The 22,822-nt window shown below is 42.1% G+C and overlaps 1 protein-coding gene across 15 annotated transcripts in view; it reads right to left on the bottom strand.

Moving 5' to 3' along the window:
- Positions 1 to 14,637: 14,637 nt before the first annotated feature.
- Positions 14,638 to 22,822, bottom strand: part of PPHLN1 (periphilin 1) — a 242,632-nt gene continuing 234,447 nt past the window's right edge. For all 15 annotated transcript variants that reach the window (XM_033958547.1, XM_033958551.1, XM_033958548.1 and 12 more), the window contains one exon: positions 14,638 to 14,993. In XM_033958547.1, the coding sequence (XP_033814438.1) occupies positions 14,799 to 14,993 (195 nt within the window). In that variant the 3' untranslated portion in view covers positions 14,638 to 14,798. The remainder of the gene's footprint in view (positions 14,994 to 22,822) is intronic.

The raw sequence follows: 22,822 nt of genomic DNA, 5'->3' as shown, positions 1-22,822 counted from the left end.
ATTTTGTTCCCCTGAGACCTTGGTGCTTAGCTGAATGCAAACCAAATGGTTAAAACTTTTGTAGTGTTTTTACATCTTTTTTTTTTTCTTATTTGTTGCTAGACATATGGAATTTGGCAGCACTCCAAAGCTTTTGTTTTCTATTTATTGCAGATGGTTTGTCTGCCTAATCTTCCCTGGTGATGGACATAGGTTACACTAAATTATCAGATCCAGTTGGAATCTAAATGCAGAGACACTTTGAAAATGTATCTTTTAAAAACCTTACATGATCATACACATACACACTATTTTAAAGTGATATATGAAAATTTGTAATTGCTTCAGTGAATTTAATAAATAAAAATGGTTTGTTAAATCTTGACTTGTAGTTTGATTAATTAAAAGCATTCTAGTTTATGGAACCCAGGCTTCCTCAGAACCTCTTCTAAAACAGATTATTGTGACCGTGCAGCAATACTGCCCACATAATCTTTTCAATATCTATATGTCTACTTTGAAGCTTTTCCAACTATCTCCCTCTGAAGCATTATACACATATGCAGATGACATCCTTATCCTTCTTGAGATAGATTCGAATCTTACCAGCCTCACTGAGAATATAATAACATGCACAGCAAAACTCCAATCCTGGGCCCTCACTGTACAAATGAAGCTGAAAAAGTCCAAAACAAAATTACTTTGGCTTTGCCCAAAATTAGATCAGCTACCCACACTCATTTCATTACCTTCTGGTCCCACACTGCAGATAGAATTCTCAAGCAAAGTTTTGGGCTTCATTATGGACTCTACACTTTCATTTAATGACCATCTCAACACTCTGATTTAAAAAAATGTTTTTTTAGTCTCTACATGTTGAGAAAAGTGAGATCCTGCTTCCACCAACAACATTTTTCTGTCCTTGTACAATCAATCATCCTTTCCAGGCTGGACTACTGCAACTCCATCTATCTAAGTCTAACTAAGAAAAGTCTCCAAAGACTTCAGCAGATCCAGAAAACTGTGGCTAGGTTGATCTTCACAAAAAGTAAATTAGATCATGTTTTCCCGCTTCTGTCAAAACTTCACTGGCTTCCAGTAATTTCTAGGGTTCACTTTAAGCGTGCCTGCCTAACATTCAAGATCTTGCATGGCATTCTTCCTCCTCTGAACTCCACTATCTTGGAATTCTACGAGACCTGACACTACCAGATCCATCCAAAAACTTAAACTATCTTTCCCCTCGCTAAAAGACATTATCTATGCTAGAAAATTAGAGAAATCTCTTTTCTTCAAAATTACTGACTTTTGGAATAATTCCTGCCCTGCTGCCAAATCTGGGCTCCTTCCAACTATTCTGAAAGCATCTGAAAACTTGGCTATTCTCAAAAATGTAGATCTCACTACCCTCTTTATAATCACTAACTCTTATTATGTTGTCCCTTCCTTATATTAAAGTTCCTGTAAACCATGCCGAGCTCCATCTCTATGGAGAGGATGCGGTATATAAACTTAAGGTTTAGTTTCGTTTATAACAATTCAAAATTGCACTTCTAGGTGCCTGTTTACTAAGCCGTAGTAAGTTTTTACAGCACGTATACAAATCAAGCCAAAGTTTTGTTTGTGAAAAATTTTCCTGATGTAGCCAAAGATTGGCGAAACAAAGCCCTTGTTGGAAAATGAGTATAGATTAAGGGATGTGAGATTGTTGGAGAACAAGTCTGCACTGGAAATAGATAATTATAAAGCCAACACTTGAGAGTGTGTGTACGAGTCAGCACTGAAATTTCAGGACACCAGAACCCTTTAAGTTAAGTGAAAGAGTGAATGTGAATTGGTTAGTGACTTGGTAAAAGTGAATGTAAGATTTTTTTTCCTGTGCTCAGTGGTGGGCTGGGTCCCTATTTTGAGATTTTGGTATTTTTTGTGTGAAGTTTTTCTATGCCTATGATAAGAAAATGAGCAGCTTAAAAACATTGTGATTGTTGCTCCTATGAAGTTTTTTAAGCTTTTCCTCCACTATATTTAAAACATTTTTAATCCGCCTTTATCCAAGGCAGCTCACAGTATTACATACATATTTCAGGATTTGCACAATATATATCAACCATATATCAACAAAAATCATAAGATTATACCATCTCAATCTATAAATTACATCTCAACCGCTCATTTACTACATTACTTCAATCAAGCAGCACAAATTTAATAACCTGCAAAAAAGATGATATTCAGAAAGTAAAATATTAACTCAAGAAGCAGAATATTAGCTTTAAAAGCTTGAACAAACAAATGGATCTTAAGCAACTTTCTAAATTGTAATAGATGTCTACAAAAACCATAAGGTACCAGACAATGCATTCCACATAAATGGTCCAGCTATAGAGAAACATGACTTTTTGGTCCGTACATATTATAAAATATTCCCCTTTGATGTGTCTAACAACCAACAATTCTGTGACCTCAGCGTCCTTGGCGGAGTATATAATGTTAGGCATTTTGCCAAATAATTTGGCAGGATGTCATAAATACCTCGTTGGACAAATTTCAAAACTTTGAATTGGATATGAAACAAAATATGTTTCTCTATAGGGTGAACCCACTACTGGCTACTAACATTGATTGAATTTCTTGAAAGTTTTTACAGCTACCATATGGTAAATACCAAAATTAAATGGTGTGGTAACAATAAACATTCTGTGTTAACTGTTAGTGGTGGTCTCATCTTCCCATATGATTAATGGTTCTGTAACGAAAGCGCGCAGGACATTGGCATGCTGACAATTGCGCGCAGGACTTATGTGTGCCGCCTTAAAACAGTTCCTGTTAGCACTGTGTGGGGGGGTTGGTGGGAACCGCTCCCAGTATGCTCACTCCCTCCTGTTGTCAGCCCAACACAGAAACCCACCTGAGATCAGCAGGAAGAATGCCTTATCCCTCCTGCTGCTGGCACACCAACACAGATGAGCCCTCCCCCCCTCCCCCCCCGAGGCAGCAGGAAGGATGCTCACTCTCTCCTGCTGCCGGTCCTGAACCTCCCCCCTCAAAAAAAAAAAGTCTGCCAGCCCAGCTGAGCTGGCAGCAACATCTACTTTTAGGACGAAATGTAGACCAGCATTTTGCAGGCCTACATCAGGCATCTGTCTTGGCTCTAGGGCGACACATAGGGACACAAACTTGCCCAAGGCTACTTCCGGGTGAAATCACATCCATGCCCAGCCTTGGGTGAGCTTATGCATCTCCCTAGACCAGCAATAAGTGCCTACAGTGCAAGTATCCTGACTCGGGAAGTTTTTTTAAAAAAATATGCATCCCAATTGGCAGCCAGACATGAGAAGGACACCTACTGCTGCCTACAATCAGGAGCCTATTTGCGGAATCAGCTTCTGTCCCTCCCCTATGGCCTTATCCTCCCTCAAGGAGCAAAATTCAATTTTATAGAAATTACTTTGTTAAATTGACTTTAGCTGTTTAATGTAATGAGATTGACTACAAATAAGAAAGGGAAATCCAAAATATTTTGATGCTGGATAAGTGGAGTTTTTTTTTAGACCTATGAAGTTGAACTGAGGATTTTTTTCTCCACTTTTCTTATTTTTGGGAAGAGACTCCTTTGGGATTTTTCTCCTTTTAGTTTGTTATGGAAAGATATATGAGGGCATCAGTCTTCTCATATTAATGCCAAGCATATTATTATACTGTTGCCCAATTTGCCAGCTTTCCTAATCTCTAAAAACATTTTTTCATCTGTCTGCTCATTGTAATATAACCCCACCTTTATATTCCTTTCCTTCACACATTGAATTTCTATCCAACACTGCTATGTCATGCAGAATGTTTTTGTTCGATTCAATTCACTCTTTAACATATAATGCAACCCCCCCTCCTCCAACTTGAGCTACTCTATCCTTGCAATATAATTTGTACCCAGGTAATACCATGTCCCATTGATTATCCTCCTTCCACCAGATCTCTGAGATGCCTATATCTACCTCATCCAGTGCTATATACTCGAATTCTTTTATTTTTTTAGGCTTTTAGTTTCAAATTGTGTTTTTTCCTTGTATCTACAGGCTGCTGAGATGATGACAGGGAAAATTTGAGTCTTTCACTTTGCCTTCCTCTTAAACACACCTTTCTTTCACCTTTATTGAAACCTCTCTATTGGGACTCCCTAAATCTCCTGTTTCAATATTATCCTTCAAGGATACTTCATACTGAACCATCCGCTCCTGGGCAACTGTCTGCTTCCCCATCTCAGTTTAAAAGCTGCTGTATTACCTTTTTAAATGTTAGCACCAGCAGCCTGGTTTCATCCTGGCTAAAGTGGAGTCCATCCTTTCAGAACAAGCTCTCCCTTTCCCAGAAGGTTGCCTAGTTCCTAACAAATCTAAATCCCTCATCTCTACCCCATCATCTCAACCACACATTGAGACTTTGGTGCTCTATCTGCCTCTCTTGGGTCCTGTGTATGGAACTGGGAGCATGTCTGAAAATGCTACCCTAGCAGATCTGGATTTCAGCTTTCTACCTAAGAGCCTAAATTTGGCTTCCAGAACCTCCCTCCCACATTTTCCTATGTCAATGATACCTACTTGCACCAAGACAGCCAGCTCTTCCCCAGCACTATCTAAAATCCTATCTAAGTGATATGTGAGGTATGCCACTTTTGCAGCAGACAGGCAAGTGACCAGGTGATCCTCACGCCCACCAGCAATCTACATGCCTAATGATCGAATCACCAGCTACAATAGCTGTCCTAACCCCTCCCTCCTCAGCAGAAGCCCCTGGTGTGAGAGGATATTGCATTCCCCGATGGGCAGATCCTGGCTACAGGATTATTTCCTACTTCACCAGGGTGATGCTCTCCTTTTTTTTTTTTTTATTCAATTTTCTATACCGTTCTCACAGGGGAGCTCAGAATGGTTTACACACATTTATTCAGGACTCAAGCAATTTTTCCCTCTCTATCCCGGCGGGCTCACAAACTATCTAACGTATCTTGGGGCAATGGGGGGGGGGGAATTAAGTGACTTGCCCAGGGTCACAAGGAGCAGCATAGATTTGAACCCACAACCTCAGGGTGCTGAGGCTGTAGCTTGAACCACACTCTCCTTCCTCCAAGGCAGCACAGGAGCTACCCAACTGGAGATGGGACTTCTCTACAACATCCCTGTAGGTCTCCTCTATGTACTACTCTGTCTTCCTCAGCTCCTCTAAGTCTGCTACTCTATCCTCAAGGGAATGTACTCATTCTCTGCAAGCTAGGAGCTCATTGTTTTTCTTATTTGTGTCTATTGTCCTTGCATCAAGCTTCCCCCCCCCCCCCATGGAATGGGAATGTCCCAAGGGTTCAGAACATCTTCATTCTCTAGAATTCTCTTAGGGTCATAAGAATATAAGAATTGCTGCTGCTGGGTCAGACCAGTGGTCCATCATGCCCAGCAGTCCGCTCCTGCGGCAACCCCTAGATCAAGGACCTCAGCCCTGAGTCTAGCCTTACCTGTGTACATTCTGGTCTAGCAGGAACTTGTCTAACTTTGTCTTAAATCCCTGAAGGGTGTTTTCCCCTATGACTGCCTCCGGAAGAGCGTCCCAGTTTTCCACCATTCTTTGGGTGAAAAAGAACTTCCTTACGTTTGTACAGAATTTATTCCCTTTTAACTTTAGAGAGTGCCCTCTCATTCTCCCTATCTTGGAGAGGGTGAACAACCTGTCTTTATCTTGAACGTTTCAATCATGTCCCCTCAGTCTCCTCTTTTCAAGGGAGAAGAGGCCCAGTTTTTCTAATCTCTCACTGTACGATAACTCCCCCCTTAACCACCCCCCCCCCCCATTTAGTTGCCCTTAACCATTTTAGTTGCTCTTCTCTGGACCCTTTTTGAGTAGTACCATGTCTTTCTTCAAGTACAGCAACTAGTGCTGGGCACAGTATTCCAGGTGGGGTTACACCATGGCCCGGTACAGCGGCATGAACCTTCTCCGATCTGTTCATGATCCCCTTCTTAATCATTCCAAGCATTCTGTTTGCCCTTTTCGCCGCTGCCGCATTTCTTCTCTCATTTTGAAAACTCATTTGCTTACTTCACTTAATTGTACTGGTAGGTTCTCACTTTTGCTGTCCATTTGTCAGAATTGAGACCATTCTGGACAATTGAGGGGAATTTGTGAAAGGGTGCTAAGTGCATTAGCATATACTAATACATTAACATATGCAATTGCATTAGCACACACTAACTGCTAAAGATGCCCATAGGGAGAGAATAGGCATCTTTAGCAGTTAGCGTGCGCTAACACGCTTTGTGCCCTTTGTTGAATCCTGCCTTAACATTCATACTGCAATACTCTTGGTGTTTTGGGGCTGTTGATGCTGATAAGTTAGCAAGGAAACTATAACAGTAGCTCTGTATATACAATGATTTCTGCACACATTAAACAAAATAAATACATATTCCAGATTTATGTCTCCAGAAAAACTCCACCACTTGCTGCAGAGCATTTCGCTTTAGCTGTCATAGGAAATGGGGAGGCTAATTAAGAGGTGATAGGCTCCGGCGTAATCTAAGGAAATACTTTTTTACAGAAAGGATGGTAGATGCATGGAACAGTCTCTCAGAAGAGGTAGTGGAGACAGAGACTGTGGGATCGCTCAGAGAGAGAAAGAGATAATGGTTACTGCGGCTGGGCAGACTAGATGGGCCATTTGGCCTTTATCTCTGCCATCATATTTCTATGTTTTATTAAATTCATTAGACACTTCAACATTTTCTTCTATGTTCCCAAAAGCTGCATAGGATTACAAAAAATCTGTACATCCAGAACAGTAAACAAATTAGTGAAAATATTTATGTACTGATTGTTAAAATAATGTAGAAATTAGATGTTAGGCCACTACAAATGTAGGCAAACTTTTTTTAATCTTTATTTTTATAAATTTTGTCTGGTTTACCAACCTAAAAAATGGTGAAATTTTGTGCTGAATTGTGGTCTGTAATATTCAATAGGCATCACTTTAAAGAGAGATCAAATAGCACACTCATTTCCTTTTATGAATCCATTTAAGATGTATGGTAATTATGTTTAATCTACAAGTACTACACTGAAAATTATACCTGTAAGTAGCTTCCTTCACCTATAAGTGCCTTCCTTCTGCTCATGCAGACAAAATGACACTGGTGGTATTTCTATTGCACTGAATACAAATAAAGCTTTATCCAATAAGTAAATACATCCATATGGAATTTAATTAGATAGTTCTGGACTCTACTATTACTTAGCATTTCTATAGTGCTACTAGATCTATGCAGCACTCTATAAATTTAATCTTAGAGAAACTATTCAAAGCACAACTACAACAAATTCAGAACTTGGTACTATTAACAGCCCTATCCAGGAATAGTATGGTCCTGACACTATGGAGGCAATTCTATAGCTAAGCACCTCAAATTAGATACAATAGGGCACTCTAGGTGCCAATTCCACAGTAAAATGGTACTTAGGCACTCCCAAATCATTACAGAATATGAGTGCAAAGCCTCACTGGAGAACCAATAGCTAGGCGCGATCACTTATACCAGACCCATTGCTGGTGTAAATGTGTACTATTAGTGCACACAACTGATTAGTATAAGTTGTAGAGATTTTTTAGAAACTCATCCATGCCTTGCCCATGTTCCACCCATGTGTATGCCTTCCTTGTAGTTACACACTTTGCCCCTCCTTTTACAACCACTATTTGGGTTTAATATATAGTTAAAATCAATATTTAAATGTTTATCGTACAGAAACATCTACTGTATAGCAAGTCCCTATTTTACAAAGCCTGAAATATACTCGTATTTATTTTATTTCTAAAATTTCTATACCGTCTAACCCTAGGCGGTTTACATAAAATAAAAACATATATAATTCATAAAACAATACAAAGAGACAGACAAAACATCAGGATTTAAATTCACAATAAATCTTCAATCAAGGTGAGTCAAACCCTATAAAAAAGCAGTAATGAACAACTGTGTTTTTAAGAATTTTCTAAAGGTCTCTTTGTCAGCACATTTCCTTAACTAGCGAATTCCAAAGAAATACTTCAGCCAAACCTGACAGCAGCCTTGTTTTGCATAGAGCCATATAAAGGGCTCTGGCCTCCTCTTCTCACAGATAAAGCGACAATCAGCTACTGAACTAGAACTTGTCCCATTAAGGACTCACCGTTACTGGTGCATAATAATGAACAATTTGATATTGAAGAAAAGGAGATTATGTACTTACCCTGGTAAGCTCTTTCACAGTAGATAGATGAGACATTCTAGACAGTAGGGTTATTTCCCTTTAGTCACATGGTTGCAGAAGGAATCTACTCTAGATTTTTCACTCTGCCTCTATAGTACTTTACTGATCAGTTTAGTGCCCTTTACAATTAGTACCTGAGCACCAAATATATGTGAAGTAGCAACAGGCTCAAACCAACTGTTCTGCTCAAGAATTCAATCAAAAGTAAAGAGAAATGCTAACACCAGCTTCAGAGAAGCTGAGAAATCACTCCCCAATAAAGGGAACATACAAGTATATCCAAATTTTTTCCAAGCCCACAAGGGCTGACAGCTATCTAAGAAACAGCTTGGAAAGGCATAAATAGCTCAAAAAACTGGAAGCAGGGGCAGTAAATACTGGGCGTGACTCTAAAATGACTCACCTATCTACTGGAAGAGGTTAAATACATAATCTCTTTTTCCAGTGCAATAGGTGAGACATTCTAGACAGTAGGGACATACAAAAGCAGTCCCCCCAAAAAAAACTAGGGTGGGCTTGCTGCGCCAACCAGTAAGACTGAGGACATAAAGGCAGAGTCCTGTCTTGCTACCATGTCCACTCTGTAGAACTTGGCAAACTTATGAAGAGAAGACCATGTTGCCAGCCTGCAAATTTCTACACAAGAGACAGCTTTAGCTGCGGCCTACAAAGAGACCATACATCTGGCAGAATACACTTGAATGAAACAGGAGACCGAGTCCCCGCAAGAATGCGAGCTGACAAAATGGCCCTACAGAGCCATCTAGACACAAGGCCTTTGAAGCGGGAGCATCCCGCTGAACAGAATGATTCAGCACAAACAAATGGACAAAGTGATGAAACATGTTGGTCACCTTCAAGTAATGCAGAAGAAATCTGCAAACATCCAGTTTCTACAACTGGGAACCTGTCAGCTGAAAGGCAGACAAACACACATCCAGACTGACCAGGAAAACCAAAATCATGTTCAGCCAGCAGGAAAGAACCATCCAAAGGAAAACTCCCTTCTCCAAAATACACAGGAAAGGGCCCCAGCAAGACCAGGCCCTCAGTACCGACACATAACATGACCATGTAATGGCGACTAGAAAAACGGTCTTCAGTGTCAAGTCCAAGAGGATAGCATCTTGAAGTGGCTCAAAAGATGCCTTAGCAAGGCTAGATAATATCCGGTGAAGGACTCAGAAAGTGAAAAGGTGCTTAATCGGTAATTGGACACGAAGAACTCCCTGCAAGAGTCTTGCAAAGGCTGAGATGCCAAGGGAGACCGATGCTTCCAGGATCTGAAGCAGGAAAGTCCGGCCACATGACTCAAAGAGAAACTACAATAACGCCTGCATCCAAAGCAGCCTAAGCAAGGCAAAAATGAACAAGATCGTAGCTGAATAAGGGTCCACCTGGACCTTCCACACCTGTAGTGTAAGCCGACATCACAGACTACTGTGTAGACTTCCAAGTATCAACAGCCAGGGCAGAACATTCTGTCGCTCTAAGTTTGCATGCTCAAGAGCCAAGCCAACAGATTAAAGTAACCCAGATCCTCTATGGATAATAAATCCTGTGCGAGGAAGTCTGGAGAGAGGCTTAGTCGAAGGCTGCGACCACTGCACAGGCACAGCAAATCTGTGCACCAAGGACTGCGAAGCCAATCTGGAGCCACCAGAATGACGCAATCTAGAAGAGCTGCAATCCTCCAAAGGACTCGGCTGACCATTAGCCAAGGAGGAAAAACACAGGAGAAACGTCGAGCCACTCGCTTCCAGGCTCGAATCTTCTACTGAAGTGATCCGCTTACTTGCTTCTCGCCTTGGCCCTGATGTCGAAGCACAGTCTTCCCCACTATCATGTGGAATGCCTCTGGGGACAGAGACTGTATGCTGAGGAAGTTTGCTGGAATGTCGTCTATTTCTGCCACCTGCTCTGCCACCAGCGCTAGGGCATGACGCTCCATCCAATGAAAAATAAGACGGACCTGCAAGCCAGAAGAGCGCTCTTGGTTCCTCCCAGGTGAATACTGGAAGCTACAGTTGTACTACTGGTGAAGACCTGGAGCTCTTGGTCCACCAGCATCTTCTGTAATCTTTACAGAACTAGTCAAATGGCTGTGAGTTCCAACTGGTGAAATGACCAGTCCCTGAGATGGTGTCCAACACCTCTGAACATGACAGTGCAATGAGCTCCCCAGCCCCAAAGGCTGGCATCTGTCTTCACCACAATCCTGGAAGCAAAGTATAGTGAAATGCTCCAGTAGAGCGATTGCGGGAAAAGCCATTAGGCCATGCTTGCTCGGCTTCCAGAGTCCAAAGTAGACGGGTCTGCACGGCATCCCTATGCAGAACCTGGTAAGAGAGCAAAGAATGTTGTAGATGATACCTGTGCTCCCCCCCCCCACCAGGAATCACCTACAATGGGGAAACCATTGATCCCAGAACCTGAAGACAATCCAACGCCAAAGGAGCCGGCTGCTCTAAAAGGGAAGAAAGCTGAGCCCAGCGGTTAAGACAGGGAGACGCGGCCTGTTGCCAATTCGAAAGGAACTCCCAGGTATCCGAGCGAGTGCATGGGCGCCAGATGGTACAATTTTGTTATTTATTTATTTTTTTAATGTTTTGACTTCAACATTCCAACTCAGGTCTTCCAGCACCTGGAGCCTGTGCATTGTGCCTGTGCATCATGAGGCGCAGCACTGAAGTCAGGAGGCTAGAACATCTGTAGCCACTATACCAGCATTGGTAGCCCTGAGAAAATACAACATGTCACTTGCACATGGTTGGAAGCACTGGGTGCCAAGAAATTAGAATGACCAGAACCCCAAGACAGCCAAGTCTACTATCAGGCTGAGTCGTAGAACGATGGTCCAGTTTAGAATCTATGAAATCAGGCAAACCTCTGCCAAACAATCACAGTTCCTGAAAAGGCAGCCCAGCCAAAGGAGCCTTGAAAGTGGAAACAGCAGCCCCATGCAGGCAGAAATGGATTACTCTGACACCCGAGTCAAACTCGCATAAACAGGGCATACAAAGCATCCAACTGACAGACAGTGCCCGCCAAAACAAAATGGAAAAGAAGGCACCACCACCACCACCACACTGTCAGAGTGTGTTTTTGAGTGTGACATGCACGAGTGACACAAAACGTTGCCAAAGTAGCTTTAATGCCTAAGGCTGCTGCATCACCCACCTTGGGGGGGTGGGGGTGGGGGAAGGAACATTTTGCCACCTGTGCTACCAAAAATTCACTCTGGGCTGAACCAAATCTGCCGACACTTCCTTGCCATAAAGTCCCAGCATGACATAGCTCTAGCAAAGTTAGAGCACTCTCAGGAGAATTAAACTGCTCCAAACGCACATATCAGGGTACCAGGGGAATGTAGCAAGTTTACACACCATAAAGCCAGGAGGAAGAAGTGGCTGGAGTCGGCTATTAGAACATGAAGACTGCCCATAAAGCCACAAATTCAAATAGGCACAGGCTCATGAGAGCATTTCCAGGCTCCCAAATCCCCAGAGGGATTCACAGATCCAGCACAAAGTCCCTGATGTCCCATTCCAGGAAACGCTGCACCTGTAAATAAGGGGTCAGCAAACAAATCACGGGAAGGTGAGTCTAGGACAGTGGTTCCCAACCCTGTCCTGGAGGAACACCAGGCCAATCGGGTTTTCAGGCTAGCCCTAATGAATATGCATGAAGCAAATTTGCATGCCTATCACTTCCATCATATGCAAATCTCTCTCATGCATATTCATTAGGGCTAGCCTGAAAACCCGATTGGCCTGGTGTTCCTCCAGGACAGGGTTGGGAATCACTGGTCTAGGACATGTCCAAAGTAGTAACGCCACTAAGAGATGCCATGTAAGCGGATTGGGACTGGACTGTGCAAGGGCAAAACACAGTAGGGCTCCTGGGGCATAGGTTACATAAATGTGGCGAAACTGAACTTTGAAGCTGCGCAGCCTGGTGGATGGAATTACTAACCATACCAAGCTCCGAAAACCATGAAGGCTGCCATGCCAGGCTAGCTGAGCGTTTGGCCACCTGCTTCAGCAGGAAAGAGGCTAAGATGGACATTGTGCCCCCCCCCCCCCCCACACACCCGGCTGTGCCACGCGACACATGGCGCAAAAATGCTCTAAAAGCGCCCAAATTGCACAATCCTGGCAAGAATCCAGAAGAGGAGAGCCATTCCAGCAAGTTTCCAGGCAATTTTGCAGATTTGAAGAAGCAGGGAGCTTTAGAAATTAAAATCGCAAAAAAATCTAAGATGGCCACCGTCTCAAAATTTGCACCAAAATTGCGATATTTTTCATATTTCTCAAAGTTTAAAAACCGAGATTTTAGGATTTTTCAGACGGGAAAAATAGGGGAACAATTAGAAACACTCAAAACCTGACTTTTTACACCTCCCCCGGGTGTCAACTTGTGTACTCACTGTGACCGGACAGGATCAGTTATAGCCCTCTCATTGTGTGAGATAGCATCTGTCATCCCGAATTTGGTTGCCATTTGTGATTTGTTTTTATCTTTTAGCATTCAGATTTGATTAATGGTTTGTTTTTATCATTTGGGATTCCTGATGCAGGTACCATAGCCGAAACATGGACCACCCACAATGGGTACCTGTCAGCTACAGACCGAAGTCTGAATTTTCAAGCAGGCATAGTTAAAATAGCTCCAAACACTATATTACCCGAAAAGGGGGCGAAATTACATCAAATTAAAACAATAAAAGGGGAGCGCAGAACACACACAACTGCATCCATGTGTGTAGAAGGAAAAAATTGTAAAGGGCGCTAAACTGATCAGTGAAGTACTATAGAGGCAGAGTGAAAAATCCAGAGTGGATTCCCTCTAACTATGCAAATAAAGGGAGATAACCCTACTGTCTACTCTAAAATGTCTCACCTATTGCACTGAAATTGAGAATACTGTAACTTTTTGATAGTGTTTTTTTTAGAAACCAATGATTGTACTAGCTCTATTACAGGACATGTATGTACTGAAAGTAAGGAGTGAAAGGTTTCTCTGAGGTCTCTTTTCTCCGTGTTTTGGGGTTTTTTTGAGCGCAGAGGTCTTTAGATCATAGTTGTCTTGTACTACTAAATTACTTTTTGTGTGACTGTTGCAATTATAGTAGAAGTTCTGTGCTTTTTAAAAAAAAAAAAAAACAGTATGAGGGGCATAATCAAAAGGGACGTCCAAGTCCATTTACGTCAACTCGCAAGTCGTCCAAAGTAAAAAACAGCTTAAGACACATTTTCGAAAAATACATCAAACTTTTTTTCGTTTCGAAAATCGTCTAATTATACGTCCTGCCGATCTGATCGTCCAAGCCGCTAAATCGTCCATCTTTATACCACATTTTCGTCCAACTTTCCGTCCAAGTCCAAAAAGCCTAGAACAAGCCCTGTTGGACATGGGAGGGGGCTGCAAAGTAATGAACTGCACACTCAGACATGGCACCTAAATAATGGGGTACCTTACAGGGCACAAAAAGGGTGCCATGTCTTCTCCTCCCTACAGCTCCCTTATGGGTTACGGTGAGCCCCCCAAACCAACTCCAGAATCCCCTAGACCCACTTATCTACCACCCCAATAGTCCTTATGGCTGCAGGAGCCATTTATATACCAGTAAAAAAGGGTTTTGGGGGTGTATAGGGCAGTGCACATGTTTGGTATCAATGCAGTGATTACAGGGGCTTATGGGCATGGGTCCTCCTCTCTATAGGTCCCTAACCCACTCCCAAGACGATTTAAGCTGCCTCTATGCTGGACGACTAGGCTTTCCTATGCCAGGATGGTTTGGAGGCTGAATTTTAAAGATGTGATTAATATTTTTATGGGGGGGGGTCATTGATCACTGGGGTAGTGTGTGGGGGTCTGTATTATGTGTTTTCAGTGTTTATCTGGTGAGTTTAGGTGGGTTTTTGTGACTTAGACCATGTTTTACTAAGTCTAAGCCGGCCCACGTCCCGCCCAACTCCCGCCCTCAACACTCCTCCTGAAATGCCCCGTTTAGCTTTGGTCGTTCAGCGGCACTATGAAGGCCTAGGTCATTTAGAAATACGTCCAAAACCTGTTTTTAGTATAGGCACTTGGACGTATTTGAGAAATGTTCGTCCAAGTGCCGACTTAGTCCGGTTTTTGGACGTATTTCTTTTTCGATTATGAAAGTGAAATGACTTTTTGTATTTTATTTATGTACAAATCAATATATTAAAAAGGACACCTAGGTATATTAACACAAAGAAACAATAAGGTCAAGGAACAGAAAAGCTGATATTTTAAGAAATCTAGCTTAGTACTGTTTTAAAATCAAAAAGCACAGTTTTCAAATATGATAGATAAATGAAGGAAACCAGAAGACTGCAAATGAGTGAAGATGGTTTACTAGAGAACTTGGTTTAAACCTGTGACAAATATTTAACAAACATTTCCCCTGCTATCCAAGCAATATTGTATGTAACAAATGGCATATGTAGATTTAAGTCCAATCTAAAAACAAACTGAAGTTTCCTTCTAAAAGAAATACTTTAAAAGCTGTCAGTAAATTCTTGGCTTCTAGCGTCATACTCCGTGATGAAATGTTTTAACTCTTCAATGCATCTTTCACCAATCTCATTCAAATTCTGTCTCAGGGCAAACTGTATTGGTTTTTCCAGCGAAGGATCTTTATCAATCAGCATCTTCACCACCATGCCAAAGGTTTCACAATCTTGTCTATAAACCTGTGTTAAAATAAGAAAGATGTGAAGATCGGTCAAGAACAGTGAACTCCAAGATCAGGCATTAAGTGAAAATTTTTGCTTACATTTATGTTGACTATAACAGGTCCATTAAATATTAGTTGGTAGACTTAACAATTGCAATAGGTAATATTCTCCCCATTTTGTATCTGCAGTGTGCATCCAAGAGGCCAAAACTGGGCTCAAATGGTCTACCCTAGCATATTTCTTATGCTCTTAAATGCAAGATAGCACAGTTACTTACCGCAACAGGTGTTATCCAGGGACAACAGGCAGATATTCTCACATATGGGTGATGTCATCCATAGAGCACCGGTACAGACAGCTGCTAAAGTGTACGTACACTTTAAGAACTTTAGAAAGTTTGCGACTGATTGCACATGTTTGAATGCCTTCCTACCCAATGTAAGTGCGTGGCTCCTCAGTTCAGTAAGCTAGCTAAGAAGCCAACCAGGAAAGGTGGGTGGGTTGTGAGAATATCTGCCTGCTGCCCCTAGATAATAATACCTGTTAAAGTAAGTAACTGTGTTTTATCCCAGGACAAGCAGGCAGCATATTCTCACATATGGGTGACCTCCAAGCTAACCAGAATGGGATGGTGGGAGAGTTAGCCTTTAAGAAAATAAGTTTTGTAATACTGCTTGGCCAAAGCGCCCATCCCATCTGGAATAAGATTCCAGACAATAATGTGAAGTGAAAGTATAAACCGAGGACCAAGTAGCAGGTTTGCAGATTTCATCAATAGTAGTAGAGCAGAGGACAGCGGCAGGGAGGAGTTAAGATGGCGTCTCACCGGTAACCACGCTGAGGAAGGCTACCGTTGGAGTCTATTTTTCTTCTGCTGTTTAGCGTTTTGAATTACACCAACATGGGTAAGAGAAAGGGGAAAGTAAGGACTTACCCCTCCAAGTCCTCTCCTCTTCCCCTTTCCACCATGGAGAGATTTGTGGTCCGAACAGCGAATATCCCTGGAGCGGGTGCTGGCGAAGGGGCGGCCTTACCCGAGCTCAATGTCACGCTGAGCCCGGAGGAGCGACTTCCACCCTCTGACCCAGGCATGGTGACGCTGCCGGAACAAGCGTTGAGCACGCAGACTATGATTGGCGCTGTGGATTTCTCAACGGAGGAGGGCGGTATCCGGAGCATGAGAGGAGAAACCAGTTCGCTGGGAGACAATATGGGAGCGAGTTTTGAGCTCCACCTGGTTCCTGAAGGTGCCGTAGGAGGTGTAGAGGAGAGGCACGGAGAGAGTTCCAGGTCTGAGAATTTTGGTCAGCGGCAGGATATTGGTGAGCAGCAAATTACACCTCTGGTTAAACCTCCCCATGTTACTTTAGACTCTATCTGGGACGCTGTAGCTCGTTTAGAGAAGATTTTCATTGGAAATAAGGTCTTGGTGGACAATTCCTTGCAAGACTGTAAAACACGTATTGTCATCCAGGAGGCAAAGAATTTTGAGCTTGAGAAAAAAGTAGAGGAAGTTCAACAAAGTCTTAAGGATTTAAAATCTAATACCTTGATATATGGACAAGGTATGACTGGACTGAGGAATAAAATGGAGAAAATGGAGAATTATACCCGTAGGTTGAATCTGCGTTTTATCAATTTTCCTCAATCCAGGACTGTATCCCCCATTGAACTGCTTAAGAAATATCTGATGGAAGTTCTGGGGGTCCCAAAGGAAACTGTGCCTCCATTTTCTCGAGTCTATTCTATGCCGGGGAAGAAACGACAATCTTCTTCCCAAGGAGAATTATCGATGGACAGTTTAAATGTAACACAACTATTAGAAACATCTTTGGAAGAAGAATGTATAAGAGCTACACTCCTAGTTACATTTGTTTTTGAATCTGACAAGGACTGGGTGATGAGAATGTTTTTTCGTAACTCTGATAAATTGCTTTTGGGAGGTAAAATTTGGGTTTTCCCTGATGTCTGTGTAGACACTCAGGAGAAAAGGAAGCAATTTTTGGCTCTACGACCTCAGGTGATAGCCCTGGGTGCTCATTTCTTTTTGCGTTTTCCTTGTAAATGTTTAATACTATATGAGTCAAATAGATATCTTTTCTTTGATCCCAAACAATTGGAGGCTTTTCTTGAGAATAAGCGTAAAATACAGGTACAGGTATCGGGTCAGGGGGAAAGAGTATAATTATTATAATAATTATTAGTAAGTGGAAGATTGTAGTAGTTTAACTGGCGAGACGTTGTCATTATTGATATTATTGATTTAATTAACTTATTTTCTTTTTTCTGAGATGTGCCTCTTTTTCCTTATCCTCTCCCCAGCTTAATTGAGGACTTATAGAGAAAGTTGCTATAATATATTTGCTTTTTGAATTTCAATGGGAAATAATGTTTAGTGATTTGCTTTGGAATTAGCAATATGCTTTCTATTTCTTTATGCATTTTTATGGTGTATGTTTATTTGAAATTCTATAAATAAATAATTAAAAAAAAAAAAAAAAATAGTAGTAGAGCAGAAAAGCTACTGAAGCTGCTATAGTTTGAACTTTATGGGCTGTGACCCAACTCTCAAGTAGCAGCCCAGCCTGAGCAAAACAAAAAGAGATGCAAGCAGCCAATCAATTGGAGAGCGTTCTCTTGGAAACAGGATGCCCCAACTTGTTTGAAAGAGACAAAAAGCTGGGAAGATGACCTATGTGATTTCGTTCTTTGCAAATAATAATAATAATAATAACAACAGTTTATATACCGCAGGACCGTGATGTTCTATGTGGTTTACAATGATTAAAAATAGTACAAATTGAGTGGAATTGACAAGTTAATACTAGTGAATCGTGGCTCTAGGGATCAGTTAAGTGGGAAAGATTGTACAAATCAGTTGCCGAAGTAGTTCAGGAACAGATATGTTTTTAAGTGTTTCCTAAATTACCCGTAAGTATTAGCTAGCATAAGTAATTGTTCCAGGTCTTTACCCCATAATGCTGCTTGATATGAGAGAAGATGTTGGTGGTGACTTTTGAATTTACATCCTTTAACAGGTGGAGATACAAAATTCAAGTGTGAGCTTCTCTTATGTTTGTTGGTTGGGAAGGAGAAAAGGTCAGTTATATATTTAGGGGCTAAGCCGAACAGTGCCTTAATGTAAGCTAATGCTCGTTTGCAGTCCAAAGTATGAAGGGCCTGTATTCCAGGATGAAACTGAGGCTTGGGGAAAAAAACCTGGAATAACAATGGATTGATTGAGATGAAATTAAGTGGTAACTTGTTGTTAAGAACTTTGGATGAGTGTGATGCACAACTTTATCATGGTGGAACACGGTAAATGGTGGATCCATCATTAATGCTTGAAGTTCACTCACTCTGCAAGCAGAAGTCAGAGAAATGAGGAAAAACACTTTCCATGTGAGATATTTAAGATGAACTGAAGACATTGGTTCAAAGGGAGGCTTCATCAATCTAGCAAGTATCACATTAAGGTTCCAAACTACTGGAGGTGGTTTGAGGGGTGATTTGACATTGAAAAGTCCTTTCATGAATCAGGAAACCACAGGATGCATAGCGAGAGGTTTTCCATCCACTGGTTGATGAAAAGCAGCAATTGCACTGAGATGGACTCTAATGGAAGTGGATTTGAGGCCAGAGTCAGACAAATGAAGGAGATAATCCAAAACTGAGGAAACAGATGTAGATTTCAGATCCTGGTGATGAAGTAAGCACCAAGCAGAAAACTGGGTCTATTTCTGAGTATAACACTGTCGTGTGGCCGGTATTCTGGAAGCATCTAAGATGTCTCTGACAGGCTGAGAGAATTGTAGATTAGTTGAACTCACCCTGAGAGATACCAAGTTGTTAGGTGTAAAGACTGAAGGCTGAGGTGTAGAAGAGATCCTTGACTATGCGTGAGAAGAGATGAAAAAATTGGCAGAGATATTGGCTCCTTAGTACTGAGTTGAAGTAGAAGGAAGAACCATGGTTGTCTGGGTCACTGAGAAGCTATCAGAATCATGGTGGCAGACTCCTGCTTGAGCTTGACAAGCATTTTGAGAAGAAGAGAAATGGGTGGAAATGCATAGAGAAACTTGTGCGTCCAATCCAGGAAAAAAGCGTCCACTTCTAGGCGATGAGAATACAGCCTGGAGCAAAAGAGGTGTAGCTTGTGATTGTGGGGAGACGCAAACAGGTCTATCTGAGGAGTCCCCCATTGAGAGAAGACGGAATGGAGAGCTGCTGAGTTCAGTGTCCATTCAGGAGGATGAAGAATGCGGCAGAGCTTGTCTGCTAAAGAATTCTGTTCCCCTTGAATGTAGACAGCTTTGAGGAAAAGGTTACAAGGAATCGTCCAATTCCAAATCTTTTGAGCCTCTTGACAAAGGAGAGACCCCCGTTTCTCCTTACTTGTTTACATGGCCACCTGGACAAGGAGAACTTGACCTTGTAGAAGATGCTGAAAAGCCTCAAGGGATTTATATGATGGTGTTGATCCCTGATGGACCAGAGACCTTGAGTGCGTAGACCATCCAGGTGAGCTCCCCAAGCATAGGACAGGACTTTCTGATGAGGATGCGTTTGAAAGAGCAACCCTCTGGAAAGATTGGAAGAGTGCATCCACCACTGTAGTGATCGTCGAAGAGACGAGGTGACTGGAATATGTTGAGAAAGTGGGTCAAAAACCTGTGACCCCTGTGAGGCCATAGAGCGTTGAGGGATTCGTAGGTGAAGCCTCGCAATGGGAGTCACATGGACTGTAGAGGCCATGTGTCCTAGAAGAACCATCATGCACCTTGCTGAGAGTGACTGAAGTTGGGCAACTTGATGGCAGAGTTGAATTAGGGTATCTTGATGCTGTTGAGGAAGAAATGCCCTGAGTTGAATGGTATTGAGTAGGGTTCCAATAAACTGGAGCTTTTGAGATGTCTGATGTTGAGATTTGGGTAAGTTGAGCTCGAATCCCACATTCTGAAGAAATAATATAGTCTGTTGTGCTAAGAGCACACCCTGAGATGAAGGATCCTTGATGAGCCAGTCTAGATAGGGAAACACTTGAAGGCCCTGAGATCTCAAGGCTGCTGCCACTACCACCAGGCACTTCGTAAAAACTCTGGGAGAGGATGCCAGATAGAAAGGTATAACCTTGTATTGATGGTATAACCTTGTGGTGATGGACCACTTGAAATCTGAGGAACTTCCTGAATGCTGGATGAATTGGAATGTGAGTGTAAGTGTCCTTGAGATCCAGAGAGCATAGCCAATCGTTGTAATCCAGGAGAGGATATAAAGATACCAGAGATAACATTCAAAACTTTTACTTGACAAGGAATTTGTTGAGAGCCCTGAGACCCTATATTGGTCGAAGACCTCCCATCTTTTTTGGGACAAGGAAGTAGCGGGAGTAAAACCCCCTGTTCTACTGTTCCAGAGGAACCTCCTCAATGGCATTGAGGAGAAGTAGGGAATCTATCTCCTGAAGGGAAGGCTGGAGAGGGTTTGAAGGAGACTCTTGGAGGATGATCTGGAGGGACGGTGAGAAAATAAAGAGAGTAACCTTCTCGAATGGTGTTCAGAGGTCAGAGGTGATCAACTCCCAACGATGAAAATAAAGTTGAAGACGATCTCCGATTGGAAGAGGAAGAGAAGGAACTGAAGCTATGATCTCGAGTAACTGGTCAAAAAGACTGAGTGAATTTAGAAGGAGCAGACACCTGAGTTTTCTAAGGGCGCTATTGCTTTTGTTTCCTCTGCTGTGGTCTGGGAGTAGCAGATTGTTTTGCTGAAAAATGCCTTTGATAGGAAGGCAGCAGCTTATAGGGACTGGAAGTGAATGGTTTGGGTTTAGGCTGTGACCCTGACTGGGAAGCTGGTGGCTTTTTAGCTGGCTTACCAGAAGGAGCAATAGTCTGCGACACCGGAGTCAATGCATGTGCACCGTTGCTGGAGGCTTGGATATCAATGCATGCGATGGCTCAGCTCCCTCCATGCTGACACCGAACAACTTTTGCGATGCTCTGGGCCAAGGCACTGTATACACCAATTGTGAGAATTGGTGATTGAAATTGAGCATTGGCACCTGTCACACTTTTTAAACCCCGTTAATGGGTGGGACTTTGACGGAAAAACCACCTCAGCCAAGTTGAATTCAATGGCTGAGGAAAGAAAAGGACCTCAGAAGGCGAAGCCCGTGAGGTAAGTAAAACAGCGAGAATCAAAAATTCCCAACGGTGTTAAAATTTAAAACACGTAGAACAAATACGCAGAAAGAATACGTAAGTAGAATACGTAGAAAAAATATGCATGAGCAGGAAGGCAAAGGCAAAAATTGAACAATGCTCAAAAGACACGACTTCTTAGCTCCACAGAAAACTAAGAACTGAGGAGCTGTGCGCCTACGTCAGGCGGGTAGGCACTCACGCAGAGCGGTCAGTTGCAAACTTTCTAAAGTTCTTAAAGTGTACGTGCACTTCAGCGGCTGTCTGTTCCGGGGCTCCGTGGATGACGTTACCCATATGTGAAAATATGCTGCCTGCTTGTCCTGGCTTAATATAATAGTCTTCATTTTGAAGTTGGTCCTGAAGGTACAGGGAGATAACATGACTTGTCCAAAGTTATACAGTTAATGACCAAGCTCCTCCACCCTCAAGGTCTCAAGACTTCTTGAATCACAGACCAATGTTCTAAGGATTAGCTCTGTTGGGCAGACTGTCTCTTATACATTCAAGGAACTCAAACAAAAGTTCAAAAAAACTAGCAGGCACTGAGTACAAACAGATAAAATACATGTAATTATTGGATCTCCCAGTGAAAACAAAGAAACTTCCCATAAACAGCTGTCATTTTAAATTGAAAGGATTATTATTATCCTTCCATGTCAATTTTTAATTTCACTGGCCTATTAGATTATAAGGTTCAGTCTGTCAAATCAAATAAGTCTACATGACAATTTAATTTGTGTCCCCGATGGACTCAAAATTAAGATCTTAGTATGTACAATGCAGCTGTTCCTGTCATAATTTTTTTCTACATTCCTTTCATTCAGCTTGTTCATTTAACCTTTTCCTATCGTAATAAATTTTACGTTATGCTGGTTCCAATCGTAATTATTTTAGCAAAGTTTTGTATTATTCACCGTTATCATTTACGGCTATTGTAAACATAATGTAAATAAGTCATAAGTCTGTAAACTCAAATATTTTGTGTTCCTGGCTCTTTATTAGTCCATACAGACTGTTTATCCACTGTCTATGTCATTTTTGGAATGTTCCGTCATCCGGGACACATGATAGGAAAAGGTTAATGCCATCCACGATGCTATTGTATCCAAACGTGAATTCAAGTTACTAAAACGAACACTGATAGCATCTAAAAGTAAAAGCAATTGCATAAAATAAGTTAAGCCAACTCGTCGTGTGTGTGATTTCCTCTTTTTAGAGGACTGTCTGGGTGCCCGAATGGACTTTCCAAAACCCGGTAGTTTGTCCAGGTTTTGCAAAGCCCTGACCTACAGCTGCATCTGGAGGGCCTCTGAGCATGCGCCGATGATGTCACACGCATCCGTGCATGCTCGGAGGCCCTCCACAGATAGCCCAGAGGTCGGAACAGATGAGGTTTTGTGGGGGCAGGGCCATATCGGAACAAGGCAGCATGGGGGCAGAATGGGGAGGGGCCATGTGTCTGGATTTGTACGTCGGAAAATCTGGTAATCTTAAGAGGGGGATGGTAAGAGGATTCTCATGAATTAGACAAGTTCTCTCTGGAATCTTCCATACACACATACACTTATTCATCTGTTCACAGAAGCCTAATTATCAAAAACTTAAGTGGTCCACAGCGGCAAACTGAGCAGTACTGAA

Source organism: Geotrypetes seraphini, chromosome 9 (genome assembly GCF_902459505.1).
Source record: "Geotrypetes seraphini chromosome 9, aGeoSer1.1, whole genome shotgun sequence".
Lineage (NCBI taxonomy): Eukaryota > Metazoa > Chordata > Amphibia > Gymnophiona > Dermophiidae > Geotrypetes > Geotrypetes seraphini.
The sequence above is the reverse complement of the archived record's forward strand: the minus strand, read 5'-3'. Positions and strand labels throughout refer to the sequence as shown.